General features: G+C 36.6%; 1 protein-coding gene and 3 pseudogenes across 1 annotated transcript; 3 read left to right on the forward strand and 1 right to left on the reverse strand.

Moving 5' to 3' along the window:
- Positions 1-2,364, forward strand: LOC120214772 (annotated as a pseudogene).
- Positions 2,365-3,868: 1,504 nt separating this feature from the next.
- Positions 3,869-7,322, forward strand: LOC120214782 (annotated as a pseudogene).
- A 2,554-nt stretch (positions 7,323-9,876) lies between these two features.
- On the forward strand, positions 9,877-11,303 carry LOC120215738 (cyclin-U4-1-like). The gene is made up of 2 exons (XM_039213326.1): positions 9,877-10,594; positions 10,687-11,303. Exons 1-2 carry the CDS (start codon positions 10,260-10,262, stop codon positions 10,958-10,960), a joined length of 609 nt encoding a protein of 202 aa, XP_039069257.1. The 5' UTR covers positions 9,877-10,259; the 3' UTR covers positions 10,961-11,303.
- A 1,416-nt stretch (positions 11,304-12,719) lies between these two features.
- Positions 12,720-18,961, reverse strand: LOC120215708 (annotated as a pseudogene).
- Between the last annotated feature and the right edge of the window lie 112 nt (positions 18,962-19,073).

Here is a 19,073-nt window from a genome sequence, read left to right on the forward strand (position 1 = left end):
ATGGCTTGGTATTCTAAGGGTTAATATTTTGGCGGTTAATTTGATTTTCCGACATTTTTTGAGCTGACTAATTTAGTTTTGGTTTCTGAAATTCTTTTTAGGTTTGGGGATTAAGCCTCATTTGGCGAATCCAACTTTGCATCATACATGTTATGTAGCTGGAGATATTATGTCCTTGCATCATTGAAACATGTGTTGATATTATCTGGTTGCTATCTTTTGCAGTGATTATCTCTTCAAGCTTTTCTGCTTATAGGAGATTCTGGTGTTGGAAAATCTTGTCTTCTTTTGAGATTTGTTGTAAGTTTCTCGACTTAAGGTGAAATTTGAATGTAAATGTCTAAGTTGTAGAAATCCGTTTGCCTTGTCACACGTTCTTACATGCTTAGATGGTTGCCTTGAATGTTTATATTCATGTTTTTCGTTAGATTGTGATAATGATTGGTTAAAAAGTTTCACTGCATAAGGGCATGTGACATGTGTTGAGAAAGTAAAATTTGTATTTCATGAGTTGGACGTAGGCACTAGGCAGTTTTGGATTTGGAATCTTGTCACTGTTCTTTTGGTTGTATATTTGAGGTATAAAGCAAAGTGGAATTGTGGATATTTCCATATGGTTATGCAGATCTAAATCTCAAACATGATTTTTTCTTTTAATGCTGGATGATTCATATGTAGAAAGTTACATAAGCACCATTGGGGTCGATTTTGTAAGTAAACAGTCCTTGGTGTTAACTTGGCCTTTAATGCCTAAAATTATAGCAATTATTCTAATTTCTTGATGATTCATTTTTCTTTTTTGGTAGAAAATACGTACTGTGGAGCAGGACGGGAAAAACCATCAAACTTCAAATCGTATGTTTTTACATTCTTTTTTCTTTAATTCGTTGCTTCGAAAATTTTCTTGGAGGTCATATCCCAATATTTGAGTGTCGGACACAGATACTTGATGAGAAATGAAGTGTCGAGTAACATACATTCAGAGTAATATACCTAATAAGAGAGAATGAGCTTTTTGATCATCTTCTTTGGCTGCTACTTTTTCCATTTATATATTTTTATTTTATAATTTAATCCTACAAGTTACCTGTAAATCTTTACTCTTGATTTCTTGTCATTTTGGTTTTTTTTATGATAACTAGTTTGTTTGTTCTTGGTTCAATGTACAGTGGGACACTGCCGGACAAGAAAGATTCAGGACAATCACCAGTAGCTACTACCGTGGGGTCCATGGCATCATAGCGAGTGATATCCTCTTTTCTAGATTTTCTCCATTTATTTTTTTCTTTTTATGCTGCTCATAAACCTTTTTTAATATAATATTTTTCTTTCCTTTTCGCGGCCGACTCCTCTGTAAGATCTTTTTTGACGTGACAGACCTAGAAAGTTTCAACAATGTCAAGCAGTGCTTGAGTGAAATTGATCGCTACGCTAGCGATAAACAAAATACTGGTTGGAAACAAGAGTGATCTTACGGAAAATAGAGTTGTGTCCTACGAAACAGCCAAGGTATTTTCCAATTTGAAACATATAGCATAGAGTTCTCTTTTGTATAGAACCTTGCAGGTTATCAAGGAAGAGCTGTGTGATTATCAAATTGTTATTGTTGGCGTTTTATTGTTTTCTTCGTTCTATTCCTGATTCCCTTCCTTAATTTTGCTGCTTTCTTCTTTTAGGCATTTGCAGATGAAATCGGCATACCTTTTATGGAAACCAGTGCAAAAGATGCCACTAATGTCGAACAAGCTTTCATGGCCATGGCCGCCTCCATCAAGGATAGGTACCTTATAGCCTTTTTCTTCCAAATAGGTTTAGCCGTAGCACATACTATGACAATAATGTCAAAAAAGTCACTGGTGGCAACCTAAAAGTTATTGCAGTTCTAAAAGTATGTATAGTTGACTGGCGGCATGTCCAATTATGCAATCTTATAGAAAAAAACCTTCAGGCCAACAACACAAACTCATTGTAACGAAATTTATGACAAAATCATGGTTCCTATTGATTGTCAGTTAATTTAGTGTGTTCAGCTCACTCTTTGACTTGGCCTGCCTCTTAATGCAGAATGGCAAGCCAACCTGCTGCGAACAATGCAAGGCCTCCAACGGTACAGATCCGAAGTCAGCCTGTTGCACAGTAGAGTGTCTACTGCTCTACCTAAGACGAGGTCAATTGTGAATTTGCAAGCTCTTTCGCATCCGGTATGCTACCTTTGGTGGCGTGTAAGATTTGTGTTTCTTAGATAGTTTTATTAGAACTTATTTGTTCGGGACCAACCTCATTAGAGGATTTAATTCATTTCTACATACTCGATAATGCGAATTGCTTGTACAATGTATGTTGTTAGTTAATATAATAGTGTTCTCTCTCAAATCTTGATTTTTTACTCTGTTTAATTTTATTTTTTGGAACATAACCTTCCATTAAACAAAGGAAACAATTACAGCGAAGATAACAATCTAGCAGCCACCGGGTGGATGAAGTATCCAAAAGTGACTATAACAGTTGCAACACCGGTAATGCTATGTCCACAGCGGTGGAAACACGGTCGTTCCTCTGTAATGCTATCAACTCCCGCAGTGGTGGTCGTTCCTCTGTAATGGTATCAGCTCCTGCAGTGGTGGTCGTTCCTCTGTAATGGTATCAGCTCCTGCAGTGGTGGAAACACGGTCGTTCCACTGTTGAAGACTGGGACGATGTATTTTATATGCCCTGTGCTAGGACATTGTTCTTCAGGCATGAAGGTAGCCGTTAATGTTGTCGCGGCCAGTGGAACTTCATCGACCATCTCGTCTCCTCGGTCTGGTTCAATTGCTCCTACTGGAGAAACTACCGACATGAATAATGGTTTCAAGCCAGGCTTTACGCTCGTGTTGGGGGCTGTTCTTGCAATTACGAATCAGGGGAGAGGCAGTGCTCTTATTATTGGCTTATTTGCTGTTGTTCTTAAATCCGTGTGACGTTTTTCCCATCTTTGAATTAACATCATCAAATTCTTTGTTTCTTAAGCTAATCTTTCGCAGAGTCCATTCTTTTATGTGTATCTCCATCACAAGAAATATTTTGAGAGTATACATATAAATATTTTTTTATAGAACGAATACAATTAAAATTATAAGTTACGTACCATCATTAAAATAAATAATTAACAAATAAATTCGGACACCTCACCCTAAATAACACTTGCATCCGCGAGTGTATCATCTCAAAGTTCTCTTTTACTTCAGTCATAGAGTTTGATAATATTTCCTTCTAATGATGTCTCTTAAGCTTGTACTCATAAGTCGAGTTTCTTTGTGTTCGACCATTTCTTCCTTCAATCACCATCTCGAATCAGTATCTTACTCAAATATTTTTCCATAGTATCAACTAATAACATAATTTAATTATTAACCAAATAAAATTAACATTGAAAATAAATGGAACCATACCTGAAGTCACTGCCAAACCTAATCAAATCCCACTAACACTCGACAAGATAATATCTTAACACACAAGTAATTAATGTATTGTTTTATTTTGTGTTTGTTGCTACATCATTGTCACCTAAACTCAATATAATGATGGGTTAATAGAAGTCGATAATATGTTTTTTTACTTAAAAGATGAATACATATCCAGACAGAAAGCTAGTAATAGTGCTGACTCGCTTTGCACATAATATCCAAAATCTATTTTATTATTTACTTTACACACCATCTGTTTTAAGTTTGAATGTATTCTTTTATAGTCTGATACGATTAAAATGTAATTTTTGTTCAGAATTTTTTAATCAATGATAGAGGTTTGGCCGATCCTTTTAAGTTCTTTGTATATAACACTGAAACGTGCTAACAACTCCATTGCCATCCTCCCGTAAGTAAATAAAATGGCTATAGCAACTGCTTCCCTCCTCCTCCTGGTTACTCCGGCAGCTTACGCTGTGCAATACACCGTCGGAGACAACAGTGGCTGGACCCTAGGTCCAAACTACACTACTTGGGCTCAAGGAAAAACATTCACTCTAGGAGATACACTGTGTAAGTTGCTATTAATTACCAGAGCTATATGTATGTATATAAGTACGTACACATGTATGTTTCATTTTCAGAACAATAACAAAAAGGGTAAACTACATTTAAATGTTCACTTTCGTTTGAGTTTTATAAACTTTTTCTTATTAAATTAAAAAAAAACATAAGATTTAGTCACTTTTGTTTTGTTTTAATTAAGATTTGGTCACTTTCGTTTCGTTTCGTTTTAATTAAGAAACGATCACTGAAGATTAACAGCCGTTAAATCTTCAACGGTTTACTAACGTGACAAGATAAATATATAAAATTAAAATTACATCATTTCAATGTAAATAATACGTGGATTAAGTTTTGGTGTCGCTAGTTTGATGACGCGATCAATTAGTAAAATAGTTTAATTTTTATTTGAACCCCTAAACTTTAGATAAAATACTGATTATGAGTTTTTTTGTAAATTCAAATTAGTTTAGGGATAACATTTCAATTTATTAATTTATTAATATTTTTTCTCCCCAACAACCAATATTACTCATCGTCTTCCCGCTTCTTCTTCAGACATCTCTGTTCCATTGCGATATCTTTCTTGTTTCTAATTATTGGCTGTAATTATTTGAAGTCAAATAATGTGGATTCTCAGTTGTAAGAAAATGTATAAAAAGAAGTAATGAAGATCATGAAAAATACAGAAAATTCCCCACTAAAACTCTGAAAAGATTTATCACCATGGCAACACCGCTACCTCGAGCCGAGAAAACTAGAGCCTACTAATAGCAACGTTATTGATGACAAACCACCAGGTTTCCATCTCCGAAGTGTTGTTCACCAACGAAATCCCCGTGATGCTAAAGATGGTCGAGAACGTTCTTTGCTTCCGAACGTGATCGACCTTCGCGATGTTTACGAAGATTGAACCGACGTTCACTTAGTACTTGTATGATCAAAGCTAGTCGCATTCAAAGTTTAGGGGTTAAAATAAAATGGCAAAAGGGTAACTTTTGCACTTGTAGTAGACCTAATTTATCATATTCGTTCTTATCATATTTTTACGTCAATTTAACACTCAAAGTTGATTAATTGCATCATTCTATACCTTACACCTAACTTAAACCCTAAATTATAAATATTAAACCCTAAATCATAACTCAAAATATCTAAACCATAAATCTTAATCTTGAACCTAAACCCTACATTAGGGTTTATAATTTAGGGTTTTAAGTTAGGGGTAATTTATATAATGATGCAATTAAACAACTTTGAGTGTTAAATTGATGTGAAAATACGATAGGGGCAAAAATAATAAATTGGCATCATTTTAATAACAGGTCACGTCATCAAACTAACAACAATCAAAGTCCAAGTGACCAAAACTTAATAAAATGATAAGGTAAATGACCAAAACTTAATAAAACAATAACACAAGTCACTAAAAGTTCACAAATATGAAAGGAAAGTGACCAACATTTAATCCACGTATTATCTATGTGGAAATGATGTAATTTTAATTTTATATATTTACTATGTCACATCAAGAAACCATTAAAGGTTTAATGACTGTTAACTTTCAGTGACCACATCTTAATTAAAACGAAACAAAAGGAACCAAATTTTATACTTTTTCTAATTCAGAGAGAAATTTATAAAACTTAAACGAAAGTGATAATATTTTGTGGTTTACCCTAATAAAAAAAGAGAAAATAACCTCAGTGACCGAAAATGCCTTATAATATACGATTTTAACCAACTTTTTTTGGATTTGCCAAAATGACCAACAAAATCGCAACACGAGCTCTAATTTTTCAACTCAGTTTCCAAATTCGCAACGCGATTTTGAAAAAATGTTGCGATAGTTAAAATGTGTTGTGATAGTTAAAATGTGTTGCGAGAGTTTGAAAAACGTGTTGTTGCGATAGCGAAAAAGTGTTGCGATAGTGAAAAATCCAAAATAAGTTTACATTTTAACTATTCCAAATTCACGTGGAGTTTGAAACAATAAAGAATGTGTTGCGATAGTGTAAAAGATTCCCAAGCCATTTATAAGATCTTAGTTTGAAACAATAAAGAATGTGTTGCGATAGTGTAAAAGATTCCCAAGTGTTTGCAATGCTCAATCTCACATAGTATTGGAAACACTATTGGGAATGAGTATTTAAGGCTTGGATTTCCCACTTCCTTGTTGAGTGGAAGAGAACAATGGGGACTCTCGCGCACCGCCGCCGCCGTCGTCCCATCTCGTGGTCGTGGTCGTGGTCGTGGTAATACGTGTCTTTGACACGTCCGCGCGGATATCGCGTTGCGATAGTCAGAATCACGTTGCGATAGTCATAATCGCGTTGCGATTTACATATTCGCATTGCGATAGTCAAAATCGCGTTGCGAATCTGGAAACTGATTTGCGATACTGGAGATCGCGTTGCGATTTACATATTCACATTGCGATAGTCAAAATCGCGTTGCGAATCTGGAAACTGATTTGCGATACTGGAGATCGCGTTGCGATTTACATATTCACATTGCGATAGTCAAAATCGCGTTGCGAATCTGGAAATTGATTTGCGATACTGGAGATCGCGTTGCGATTTACATATTCGCATTGCGATAGTCAAAATCGCGTTGCGAAACTGGAAACTGATTTGCGATACTGGAGATCGCGTTGCGATTTAGAGATCGCATTACGATTTTGTTGGTCATTTTGGCAAATCGAAAAAAAGTTGGTCAAAATCGTATATTATAAGGCATTTTCGGTCACTGAGGTTATTTTCTCATAAAAAAATATGGACGTAATAGGAATGGATACATCATTTTAATCTAAGATGAGAGTTTATAAAAATTCAAGAATAAAAAATAAATTATTAATGATATATATATATATATATATATATAAGAATTTTAAAATTTTTAGAAGCATCCTTGATCCCTACGTTTTGTATGTTATATAGTGTTTATTTATGATAGTAGCGCTCACCGGGTGGACGAAGTAACCCAAAGTAGCTACGATCGTTGCAGCATTGCAAATGCTTTCCACAGTTACAGCGATGGAAACACAGTCATATCTCCACCAGAACCGGGCCGATGTATTTTCTATGCCCCGTATCAGGGCATTGCACTTCAGGCATGAAGGTAGCCATCAATGTTGTTGTAGCCAATGTCACTTCGACGACTCCTTCTGGTACACCACCAAGGGGCTCCACGTCATCGCCGCCGCAGCCGCATCATATCGGAGCAGCACCTAGGACCATCATGACTAATGGTTTGATGCTAGGCTTTTCGCTCGTGTTGGGGTGCGTTCTTGCAGTCACGAGCTTGGCCTAGGGAAGAGGCAGTGCTATCATCATCATCATTATTATTACAATTTGATGAGCTGCATATGTACTTGGTTTATTCTATGGCCTACTAAATAATTTACCTTAATTGTTTTGTTGTCGAAGACCATCTCATTTCTTGCCACCGAGAAGCCATAATAATATCATCGAAGTACCTGCTAATTTTACACCGAAACAAAATTTATACCACGATCATACCACGGAAACCCTCCGTCAATCAATTCCGGCTAAATACATCTACTCAATAAGAAACAATTCGTTGGGATCTGTTCAATGGACATCATCCACAGAAATTTCTGAAATGGAGGGGGCGAGAAATTATTCAATGGATTCGGCTCACCACGTTATCCGTGGTCCTAGTAAATGAGAGCCACAAATTTTAAAATAACTTCGAAATAATTATTCACTTCTTATTTACATGTAGGAAAGAGGTGAAGATTTACATTGAAAAAAATAATATGAACAAATACTTTTGGTCGGGATCATGTATGAGGTGGTGAGTTGGGACCATTTAATAATTTCTCCGAGAGGCACTTTCATATGTCATAATTTAGAGAAATTATTTTATTGTCTCGGCTCATCGCGTTATTCATGGTCTCAGTGAATCACATCCATCGTTTTAAAATAACTTCTAAATAACTGTTCACTTGTGATTTACACGAAGGAAAGAGGTGAAGATTCACCTTAAAAAAATAAAATGAAAAAAATGTTATTTGGTTAGAACCACGGACGACGTGGTGAGTCGGGTCTATTTAATAGTTTTTCCGTAACTATCATATTCAAATTTAATATTATTTACGTCAACATTGATCAGCAACCATGACAAATTTTTAACCGAAAAACTGGTCATTTCGTTCATGTACCCATACTTATCAGTTGAGTTAGATTAGTTGCACACTATTTATTACAACTTAATGTTTGAAATTATATTTTATGTATCAGTTGATACATTTTTTTGTTCGAATATCGATACTTTCCAGTCAAAATAATTTAGAGTACAACATCTTATTAATTTTAGTTGGCATGTATGTTGGTAAAATCTTTATCGAGGGTATTTTGGTCCATAAACTCAATTTTATAGTTTTATATATTGTTTAACCTTGGAGTTGCAATTTTGTATAATCTGCGTTCAACTCTTATGGTCATGATTTAATCCCGTTTTAGATTATGAACTTAATTTGATATGAGCAGTAACTTTGAATTTTAATAATAGGTGGTTTGGGCGATCCGAATGTGACTCCTTAAACCCGCCGAATGTTTCAAGTTTAGGGATTAATACGGTAAAAGAAAATAAGGATCAAATTGGAAAATATTACAGTTGATGCACCAGAAAGGCAGAAACTGTGAACATGTTCTTTGACATTGGAGGTGAGCAGGCCTTTAACCTGAAAGAAAGACGGATGATACAGATTATTGCAAGTGATTATTCGTTTCCGCTCATAAAACAAAAGCATACATTACGGAGGAATGATGAATTCCTTGCTTTGTAATCAAAATGTGTCCTTGCTTATCACCTAAACTCATGGAACTAGAGCTAACGGTTCTCTCACTTTCTCTTTGACAGGCTTTCATGGTATTATTCTATTGATCGGCTCACAGTCCCACATGCTTCACATCTGTCTTTTCTTGCCTAATTGGCCATCAGCCTACGACTAAAAGAATCCCAGCACTATCGGCTTATCTTCTTAGTGATTATAAATAATCAAAACGCTGAATACAAATGCAGCCCCGTCGGTGATAATAGTATTGTCCCTATAAAGTCTCAAGGATGAAACGAAAATGCAGCCGGCCCCAATTGCATGTGCTTCTGCTTTAGTCAACTTTTCAGTACGGTTTTGGCTTGTGGATAGATGGAACAGATAACTAAAATCTTTCGTTCTCGATGCTTTATTAATTAAAATCTCAGTACAAAAGATCCCAAGAAAGGGTCATAATATTTGTTAGGCCGCAGGATCCCCACTATCATGCATTAAGCTCGATGGCATGCAGGCTGGCATTGTTTTTCTTGGATTCTGTTGATGGTAAATATTTGGGTTTTAGCGGTAACAACCAGTTTTGACTCTTGACTGAAGGTTTTATAATGACAATTAGTGTCGGTGTAGATCTAGAATCATCATAATTACTCGTAAGCTGATAGATTGAGTGAATATGATTAACTGACAATGAATTCGGTTTTGATAGATTATATAGATTCATCAACAATCATGTCAAGAGATTTATTTTCATATATAAGAAGATACAAGTAAGTAAATTGCAAGGATAATGACTAAGTTTTAGATTTTATTTATATTTAATATATTAAATGATATTTAATTGATTAATCGATTAATACATCGTAAATGTCGTAAAGATCTATTTGCGGACGATTTTGTATTCATTAGGTAAGAGTTGTATTAATATATTTGTGGTACCAACATTATGTGGGACTTGCAATGTATGAGTGGGCTCACATGGACAGCTCATGGGTTGGGACAGCACCTAAAACAGCCAGCCACTTTCTAGAGTCTAATCCCATAGGCAATGCTAAATTAAGAATTTGACAGTTAACTAGACAGCCCTACAAAAAACAAGCTTCCAGCTCGGTCGTAGCTAACTCTGTAGATTTTTACAACGCATGAAAATAAAGATCTCCAAACAATAGGACCCACAGATTTACAAACAACAATTTTCCCACATGCACTCACATGATGGACATGGGAAATTCTATCATCAGCACAACAACAGTAGCCATCCACAAGTTTTTTAATAACAGGAAACGTCAGGAAAATGACACTAATCCCCACAAAATGAACCACCTTTACTTTATATTTGTTTCCAAATGGCTTTCGAAAGATAAGGTTCGGAACTTTAATAATCCCACACTTTTTTGTGCTAGGACAGAGACCTTATAAAACCATAGTTTTGGTCCAAAATTCTTTTTACAACTATGGCAGAGCTAGAGAACCCAAATATGATGCCCAATCTCATAACCTTTCTGTCTTCTCTTCTTCAAAAAGTGGCTGAATCCAATGATGTAAACTGTGGGGTTGAGGTTCAGAAAATTTCAGTGTTCCACGGCCTAAGTCGGCCGTTTATCTCGATTCAAAACTACCTCGACAGAATTTACAAGTATGCAAACTGCAGCCCCTCCTGTTTCATTGTTGCATATGTTTATCTCGATCGGTTTTCTCAAAGACAACCCTCTTTGCCGATCAATTCCTACAACGTTCATCGGTTGCTTATCACGAGTGTGATGGTCGCTGCAAAGTTCATGGATGACATGCAAGTTCTTTTACATATTCCTTTCGTGTTTTCTTCCCTTTTTTACATGTAATGCTAAACTGACCCTAAATCAACGTTATCTCGGAGTTCAGGTACTACAACAATGCTTACTATGCAAAAGTAGGAGGGATCAACACAATGGAAATGAACTTCTTGGAAGTAGATTTTCTATTTGGATTGGGTTTCAAGTTACATGTAACCCCAAATACCTTCCATGCTTACTACTCCTACCTGCAAAGAGAGATGATGCTGCAACATCCTCAAAGTATTTCAGAATCCACTTTAAGCCTTGGAAGGTCACTGAAACTACAGCTATGTTTAAATGAAGAAGATTCCTCCCATCAAAAGCAACAATTAGCTGCTTAAGGTGTTTGATTTAATGTGTTAGTTCTGAATTGTAGGTAGATACAAAGATAATGATAGTGACTTCACCTGTGTAGGCATTCTGGGCTGGCAGAATGAACCCACATCACATGTTCTCTCTCTCTCTCTTTTTCTTTTGGTTTGTTGTGGCTAATTTGCTTTTAGTTTGGGGTATAGGATCTCAGATTGCTTATGTATTGTGTACAGGTGGGAGTTTCTTCTTTACAGTCTGGCTATCAATGTCTCCTGTTTCTTTAGGTTCATGATTGTGGCTTTTAGTGCTGAGGAATATTCTGATTCTAACTACCTGTAATATATATTTATAAATGTAAATATGTTTTATGAACCAAACAACTTGAAAACTTGAAAATATCAATTAAAATTTGAACTTGTGTATAGAAAATGACCCCCCCCCCCAAGTGACAGAAAATATGTTCTTCGGGCAGAACATAACCATGCACAGACTATGATATTCTACAATCATTGTGGTTCGCTCAACTGATAAAGAAGTCCGAGCCGGAACCAACTCTTGTGATCCATCCTCTAATTGTAGTGGGGCAAGCCTCTTGTGGAAAACATCCTTAAAAGACAGTCCCCTGCGCTTCAACTATTACTTGGATCAGTGCACATTGGGGGCTGAAAGAAGCATGAAAAGAGGATGTGAGTTGTGACCAAGACATATGCAGTAAATTTCATATGAGATGATATTAAGGAATGAAAATAGCTGTTGAGTAACTTAACATGCAAACAATTTGGAAAAATGTTGAGATGAAAGCCTTACATACATGTTCAATGTGATTTGCTTGAGAATCCCAAGAGTTACGTATAAAATTGGCAACCAGCACAATGATGACAACAGCTCAAGAATATAGGAAACAGATGCGGAGCACAATCAGGCAAAAGCTAAAGATCATGGAGCACAACGAAGAAAATAATGTGAATTATGTATACAGAAGCAAAACCCAACTGAAAACGCTGAACAATAAACCAAACAATAAAATTTATGCACTTACATGAAAAGCCCCATACTCCGCACTCAACAATTCCCTGAAAGGAAGTGTGAACTAGACTGGTATGTTTTCTATCGTTATGAAGATTGTCGTGAGATTCATAGATCAGCGGTTTGATCAATTACTTGACATTGTAACCAAGTACAATTCAACAACGGAAACACAACTTCTCAACTTGGTTGATCTAACGAGTGAAATTTGCCATGGCTGCATGCATTTTATATACAATGTATACACATATGACTATTGTATTGGTATTTTTCTCAAATAATAAATTGAACTATGGTTACCAACACAATTAATATAGTCATTTTTACAGATTTAATTGATAAAGTAGGTTCAAAATAACTGAATTCAACTTGATTGATTTTATTATTGAAATATTACAAAATCAAACATGTTAAAATATTCTATACCCTCCTATTTATAGGAGTAAAAAGAATGTCCAGTACTTTATATATTAGTCTGTCGACCGACCAAGCATTTTAAAATTATGCTTTTGCATTTTCAGATGTAAAGTCACTAAACCACCTTCGAATTATTGTTAATCATAAGCTCGTTCAAGGACAAACATAGGATTTTGCTAACTTAAAGAGTTATACTAAAGATTTTAGAGGTACGATATTACAAAATTTCAATAAGTATGAAAGTAGATCATTAATGGAATATACAAAAAATAAAATAAAAAAAAAAGCTAAACTATATGGAGTTGAAATTTCCAGGTCGGTCCATCCGAACAAAAACAAATAAGTTGCATTCATCAAAAACAGCTTCTCTTCTTACGCTTACACTATTCGTGAATACAAGGCGTTACGCTATATCCCCTCATTTTATTAATCAATTGTCACTTGTAATCCTGTCTTTTTCGAATGCCAATCCCAAAGGGCACAAAAGATTTGGACCCTCAAACACAGGTACAACCAATGATCTTAAGAATTTGCCTGCCTAACTTTCCCAAAGAAATGCATACCAGCCCCCCAAAAAAGTACAATATACAGCATGATAATTAGATATTCACCGCGGCATTCAACAATATACAGCATGATAATTAGATATTCACTGCGGCATTCAACAATATACAGCATGATAATTGGATATTCACTGCGGCATTCAACAATATGATTGATTACATTACGAATCCAAGAACAAACAAAATAGCATCAACATTGTGTCAAAGCACTGCACTGGGCTGCTAAGAATGCCTGCCCTGCTAATATAGCTGTTGAGATAAAATAACATTGCAGGCAGTATTCAAGTACAGAAACATGTTAAGCACGCTCCTCGCTTCGGAAACCTTAGACTATTTCCAACAAACTCGTGAAGCATAAGCATAAAGCTAAGTAGTTATCTTCCCTCTATCACCAGCTTAAGTAAGATAGGAAAAAACAATCAAGATTTTAACCGTGAAGAAGCTTATTAGGCAGACCCAAACAACCAATTGCCTCTTAAACTACTATCAATTTTGCTCCTACACTAATAACCAGGTAATAGAACAAACCACCTATGGAACAAAATCACTAACCACCACCAAGTCCAAGTAGATATGACATTAACGTCTTGCAAAGACCGTACACGCTTTTCTCGCATAAACTTGGAATTGTAACTTATGTGTTGTTATAATACTTTGTCGGAAAGAAACGCACGTCACTCTCACACATTCTCAAGTGTAGTTTGTAAAAGTCGATTTCTACACATTGTAACAAGGTGTAATTCCAACTAAGGGTTGTGGTCCAGTAAGCTTTCTTAAAAGAACAATCTCTAAATCACCAGCACAAATACCCACAGCTTTATTGATTTCTGAACCAGTTAGAATTCAGCATTTCCAAAATCATTCTCTTCTAAGACTAATTAGTAAAACACCGCCTTCCAACTAGTTATAAGGTTTCATCCACCAATGACTTCCCACAACAACTATTTAAGTATTTGATGATGTATTCATTCATGAGAAGCAGAAAATTTCCCCGAGATCCATATGACTCAAGTTGAGGAGCACAATTGTGTAAGGAGTACCTTTCTTTTTCGTTCGGATGAGTAGCTTTCTCAAACAATAACTACAGAAAAGGAAAAGCAGATGCTGTAATATTAGGAAGTGGTCCTTCAGTCAGAAACATATACTTTCCTGCTGGTCCTTAAGTACAAATATTTTCCTACCATACTCCACCAGGCCAAGGACAACCCAAAACCAGAAATATGAGGAATTACACACGGTAAATTCTGAAGAATGATATCAACCAAAAAAAACTAAAAAATGCAACACTGACCAGACAATCAGACATGTCAGGCATTAAAGAACCATGTCCATTACTAAAATCAATTACATGCATCTTAGTCAGGAATTCCCAAAGAAAAACAAAGCCGAAGTAAAAGTTCAAAGTATGTGTCTACAGTGTAAGAGCTTTAAGAGGTAAGGTTAAGCAAGTCCTTCAATTTCCACCTGGCTTGCATATTGCTAGCACCACTTTCAGAAAATGCAACATGCAGGAAGCATACATGAGCAACCTCCGCGGATTTCATACAACCTTCAGTTATATGTATCATTTGATCTCATTGTGCTTATCACCATTAAGTAAAGATATTAATGCCTTCTTCCTACCTTATCAAACTTACCTGATGAGTTCAGCACGTCAAGCCTCCAAAATCTGTAACCAAATGTTAATTAATAGCTTAATCCTCCTTCAAATACTCAAGCCCGGTAGAGTATGTGATAAATGCTTCCAAATTATCCATTGGTAGGATTCTCAAATACAAAACAAATAATGTTGTTTGTACACAGCATATTCTAAGCACTGTCTGTTTCATCTCTAAATGAGTTTAGGTTTCCTTACACCATAAAACTTGAATACTCACAACAAATAACCTGTTTGTGAAACTAGAAATAGCATCAGCAAACTTCCTCTTTCAGACATAAAGCCTCAAAACCTAATACTACAACGTATGGAGGCTATAAATTTGAATGATTCTATCCAATTCCATGGGGACAAAATCCAAAAGCTTTATATTCTCCACATCCTACAGCTGCCTCATTGTCTCTGAAATCTGCTCCATAGACAAATTCACCTTGCTAATACACCTCTCAGAAGAACGAACAAACCAACTTCAGGAAGCCCTAATCTCCATTACAAACACACTACTGCTAAAGATTTTTATTACACTCTGTGAGTACAACATGAAAAGGAATAAGATAAAAACAATTTCGACTTACATCAGTAGTATGTACCAGAACCACCCCCACCACCCACATAACTGCTACCGCCCATACCACGACTACGGTACATGGATGAGTAAGAGCTACCACCAATCTGCCATGAAAGCAGAAACAGTACATAAATATAGGCTAGTATGTTAAAATATTAAACAAATGGAGGAAAAAGGACATACATCTGATCCCCTAGACATGTAATCACCACCATAACCAGTGGATGAGTACATTCCTCCAATGTCACTGTTTATGAAAGAACCTGAAAAACATATCAAAATTTAAGACATTAAACCAGAAAACATGAGAAGACACTGACCACCCATCCAAGAGGAACCCCTTTTTCTTTTTTAATATATCTGCAGCAACTTAGAACACACCTCCACCATAGCCCATGCCCTGACGACTGCCATACAGACCATGTGAATCCTGACCAGACATAGAACTCCTGCTGCCACCATATCCTAGATTGGATCTGCCAAGCCTATCACAATAAGACTAATTATAAATAAAGCTCCTGAAAGAAGAGAATAAACACAAGAAAGCTTCTAAGAAACAAACCTATCACCATATGCATCTTCATATGAAGGAGCACCCTGAGGAAGTTCATAATCTAAGCGAGCCCTTGAATGCTTGCACCCACATCAACATCTCGGGGAGGGACATCATCCTGATACTTCAACAAGAAAGATCATAGCATTAACAAGTGGAAATTTGTTAATCATATGCTAAAGCCAATATAATTACTTGAAAGGGCAGTAAGACCAACCATAACGGCATATGGTCTTTTTGAACTAGACATAATGTCATAATCACAGCCACGCCCCTCGTGGTAACTTGGTCTTTCAAACCTTTGAGCATATGCTTCATCTGCATAGGGTCCTCTTGCTGCAGTACGAGATGTGCTTCTAGGAAAATCAAAGTAACCAGAGTTGCAAGAAGAATATTCTTCTCTGTATGAGGAACGTCTATCAGGGACAACCCTAGAATCATCATCTATAACACCTCTGCGCCTAGTAGGAGGAAGCTCATCACGTTGACCATATTCCCTCTTTAAACTACTCCTTTGGTAAGGGATAGCTATCAAAAAATAGAAGTTTGAAATTTTGAATCTATAAAGCCAATTAAAGAATTTAGGTAGACATGAAGAAGAATAGTGTGATACCAGCTGCTCTTCTGTCATAGGATCTATAAGAGGGAGGTGTCAAAGGTCTGCCTCTAGATGGTGTAGACATGAGAGGACGTCTGCCTCTTAATCCAACAGGCCTCTTCAGATTAGGTGGAGGGGCACGACCACTAATTCCTCTTGCCCCACGAGGAGAGAAGCCATGTGGATCAGGACGACTCCATGAACCTCTAACAACTCGTGCAGATCCATGCCCTGACCTGAAACCATCACGGCTAATGTGCTTACCTCTGCCTCTCTGAAGTGGTCTTGATAACCTGGCTCTGACTTTAGCCTAAAATAAAAGAATAGCCTTAAAAAGGTAATAATGTTACATGCAAACACCATAGTACACCAATAACATTGACTAACCTTGATGTCACCTTCACCCAACTCGGTGTTATTAATGCTCTTAGCACAAGTGAGAGCAGCATCATGAGTATCAAATGTGACAAAACCATAATCCTTCCTGCCAGCAGATGGCATGTTTCGGGCAAGTTCTACCTTTTCAATCTCCCCGTACTTCTTCAGTAGTTCTCGAACGTGATCCTCATCCCAAGGAGGAGGCAGGCAATCAATAAATATGGTCCTAACCTGAATATGGAAATAATAAAGCCATCAAACTCTTATGATAAAATACATCTATGTTTCCAACAAGCCCAATAGTTGATATCACCTAAAGCAAAAAAAGAGAATTGTTTCGTTGCAAACAACCTCTTGTCCTAGTGGCAAAAACTTTGTGAGGCACAAGAACTAATTACCTGTGCCATGATTTCATCACCTGGGTTATCAAAGGAATCTGCAAAAGAAACCTTTGCAGGCCTATCAACCCCGAATAAAACATCTCTCCATTGAAGACGCTTAAAAGCATCCATCGCATCTGAATGGGATGCAAATTCCAAGAAAGCAAAGCCTCGATTCATTCCTTCATTGTTGCTATCTTCAACCAATGTTACGTCCTCGACATTGTCAACTCCATAACGTTTCAACTTCGATTTCAACTGGAACAACGGTCAATAACGAACATAAGACACATATTATCTATTAATCAATTACAAAGATGACCCATACTAGCTAGTGAATTTAAATGATCCAATGTACTTACTGCTTCCTTTGTCCATGTCCTGCATATGTTACCCAGAAAAAGGGTGTCGTTGTCTTGACTTGGGGTAACACCACATTGTTTCCCATTAATCTGGAATTGCAGTAAAAATGAAACAATTTAGTTTTGAACTCAAGCCATTTTAAAATTCAAAAAGGTAATATTATTGAACAGAATAATTACCACAGGATTCTTTAGTTCCGTAAATGCACGTTTTGCTTGTTCTATGGTTGCAAAACGCAAGAAAGCAAAGCCCTTATTCTTCTTTGTTTGAGGGTTCATCATCAGCCTAACTTCAACAACTTCACCTACTTGGCAGAAGACTTTCCTAATGTCCGCCTCTGTGGCATCCTTGTCTAAGCCCCCAACAAACACTTCAAACTCTTTGCGCTTGTGTCTCTCTTGAAAAACCTCATGTCCCTCGTCATGTTCTTCTCTATCATCCAAAACTGCATGATCCCCTTCCTCCCCGGGATGCCCATCGTCATCATCAGCATCACCTTCTACTTCAAGTTCATGAATATCTTCATAATCTGACAGATCACCCTCTTTCTCCTCACCATTCTGTTCCTCCTCAAGCTCTTCCTCTTCTTCATATTCCACCTCATCAGGACCCATCTCCTTCTCATCATAATCCACCCTGCCATATTCTTCAGGTTCATAATCATCCAATTCTAACTGCTCATCTTTTTCATATTCCTCAATAGAGTCCAACTCATTCTCTTCTGCTACAAAAAGGGGTAGAATAAACAAGACCACTCGAGAAGTAATCACCTTAAATGATTGGTACTAAATTCTAAGAAAAACAAAATTCTTTCAACAATCAAATCCTCGTAGAGATAACAATTGTCTACCTTGTAAATTATCGGACAAGGATAACTATATGTAATACCAAATATGATCTTTCGCAAAGCAGAAAACTATAACATCCTAAACGCCAGAAAGAACCCAGAAACTACAACAAATGTTACAAGTTTGTATAACGGAGACATGCAAATACGTTTCAATAGACCAAATGCCCAAACCGGTCAGATGAAATAAAATCGGACAGACCAAAACCAAAAAAAAAACTTACTTTGCATCGCATCCGACCTATTGGAATTCAAACTTAATCCGGTGTTTTCCTCCTCTACAACCCCTCTTTGTGCCACAGTTTGCTTCTCATCAACCTTATCGGCCTCGACGACATCCTCTTTTTCCTCTTCCCTAGCTCCTACAACTGGAACTGAAGCCTCCTTCACATTCACGGCCTCTTCTACAGGTTCCACTGGCGGATTCTGGGATTTTGATGCCCCTCTAGTGGACCTAGGGTTCCTCTTTGAGCCAGCGGACGCAGCCCCTTTCTTCACTGTTCTAGGAGGCATTGTTTATAAAGCTAACGACAGAAATATCAGAATTTGATTATAAGGCAAAAAAGGCTAATCGAAACTCTCGATGGAAGAAAAGCAAATTAAAACCCTACAGATCGGTGAACAATCCAAGAAGGCGAAAAGGAATTCAGATTAAGGATCCCAACTTAAAGAAAAGTTTATCAGAAAATATCTAAAAGTGCAGTTAAAACCCTAACCCTATATATGAGAGAGAAGATCTTGTTTTGGAACTTTTAACTAGTTTAATGTCGGGTGAAGTACATATTTAATACA

The sequence above is a fragment of the Hibiscus syriacus genome, unplaced genomic scaffold (genome assembly GCF_006381635.1).
Source record: "Hibiscus syriacus cultivar Baekdansim isolate YM2019G1 unplaced genomic scaffold, ASM638163v2 tig00000764_pilon, whole genome shotgun sequence".
NCBI lineage: Eukaryota > Viridiplantae > Streptophyta > Magnoliopsida > Malvales > Malvaceae > Hibiscus > Hibiscus syriacus.

Bases quoted from the DNA above. Each gene is read 5' to 3' on its own strand.
- LOC120215738 (XM_039213326.1), top strand. From the start codon at position 10,260: ATGGCAGAGCTAGAGAACCCAAATATGATGCCCAATCTCATAACCTTT. The intron at 10,595-10,686 runs GCAAGTTCTTTT...CTCGGAGTTCAG, and splicing joins GCAAAGTTCATGGATGACAT to GTACTACAACAATGCTTACT.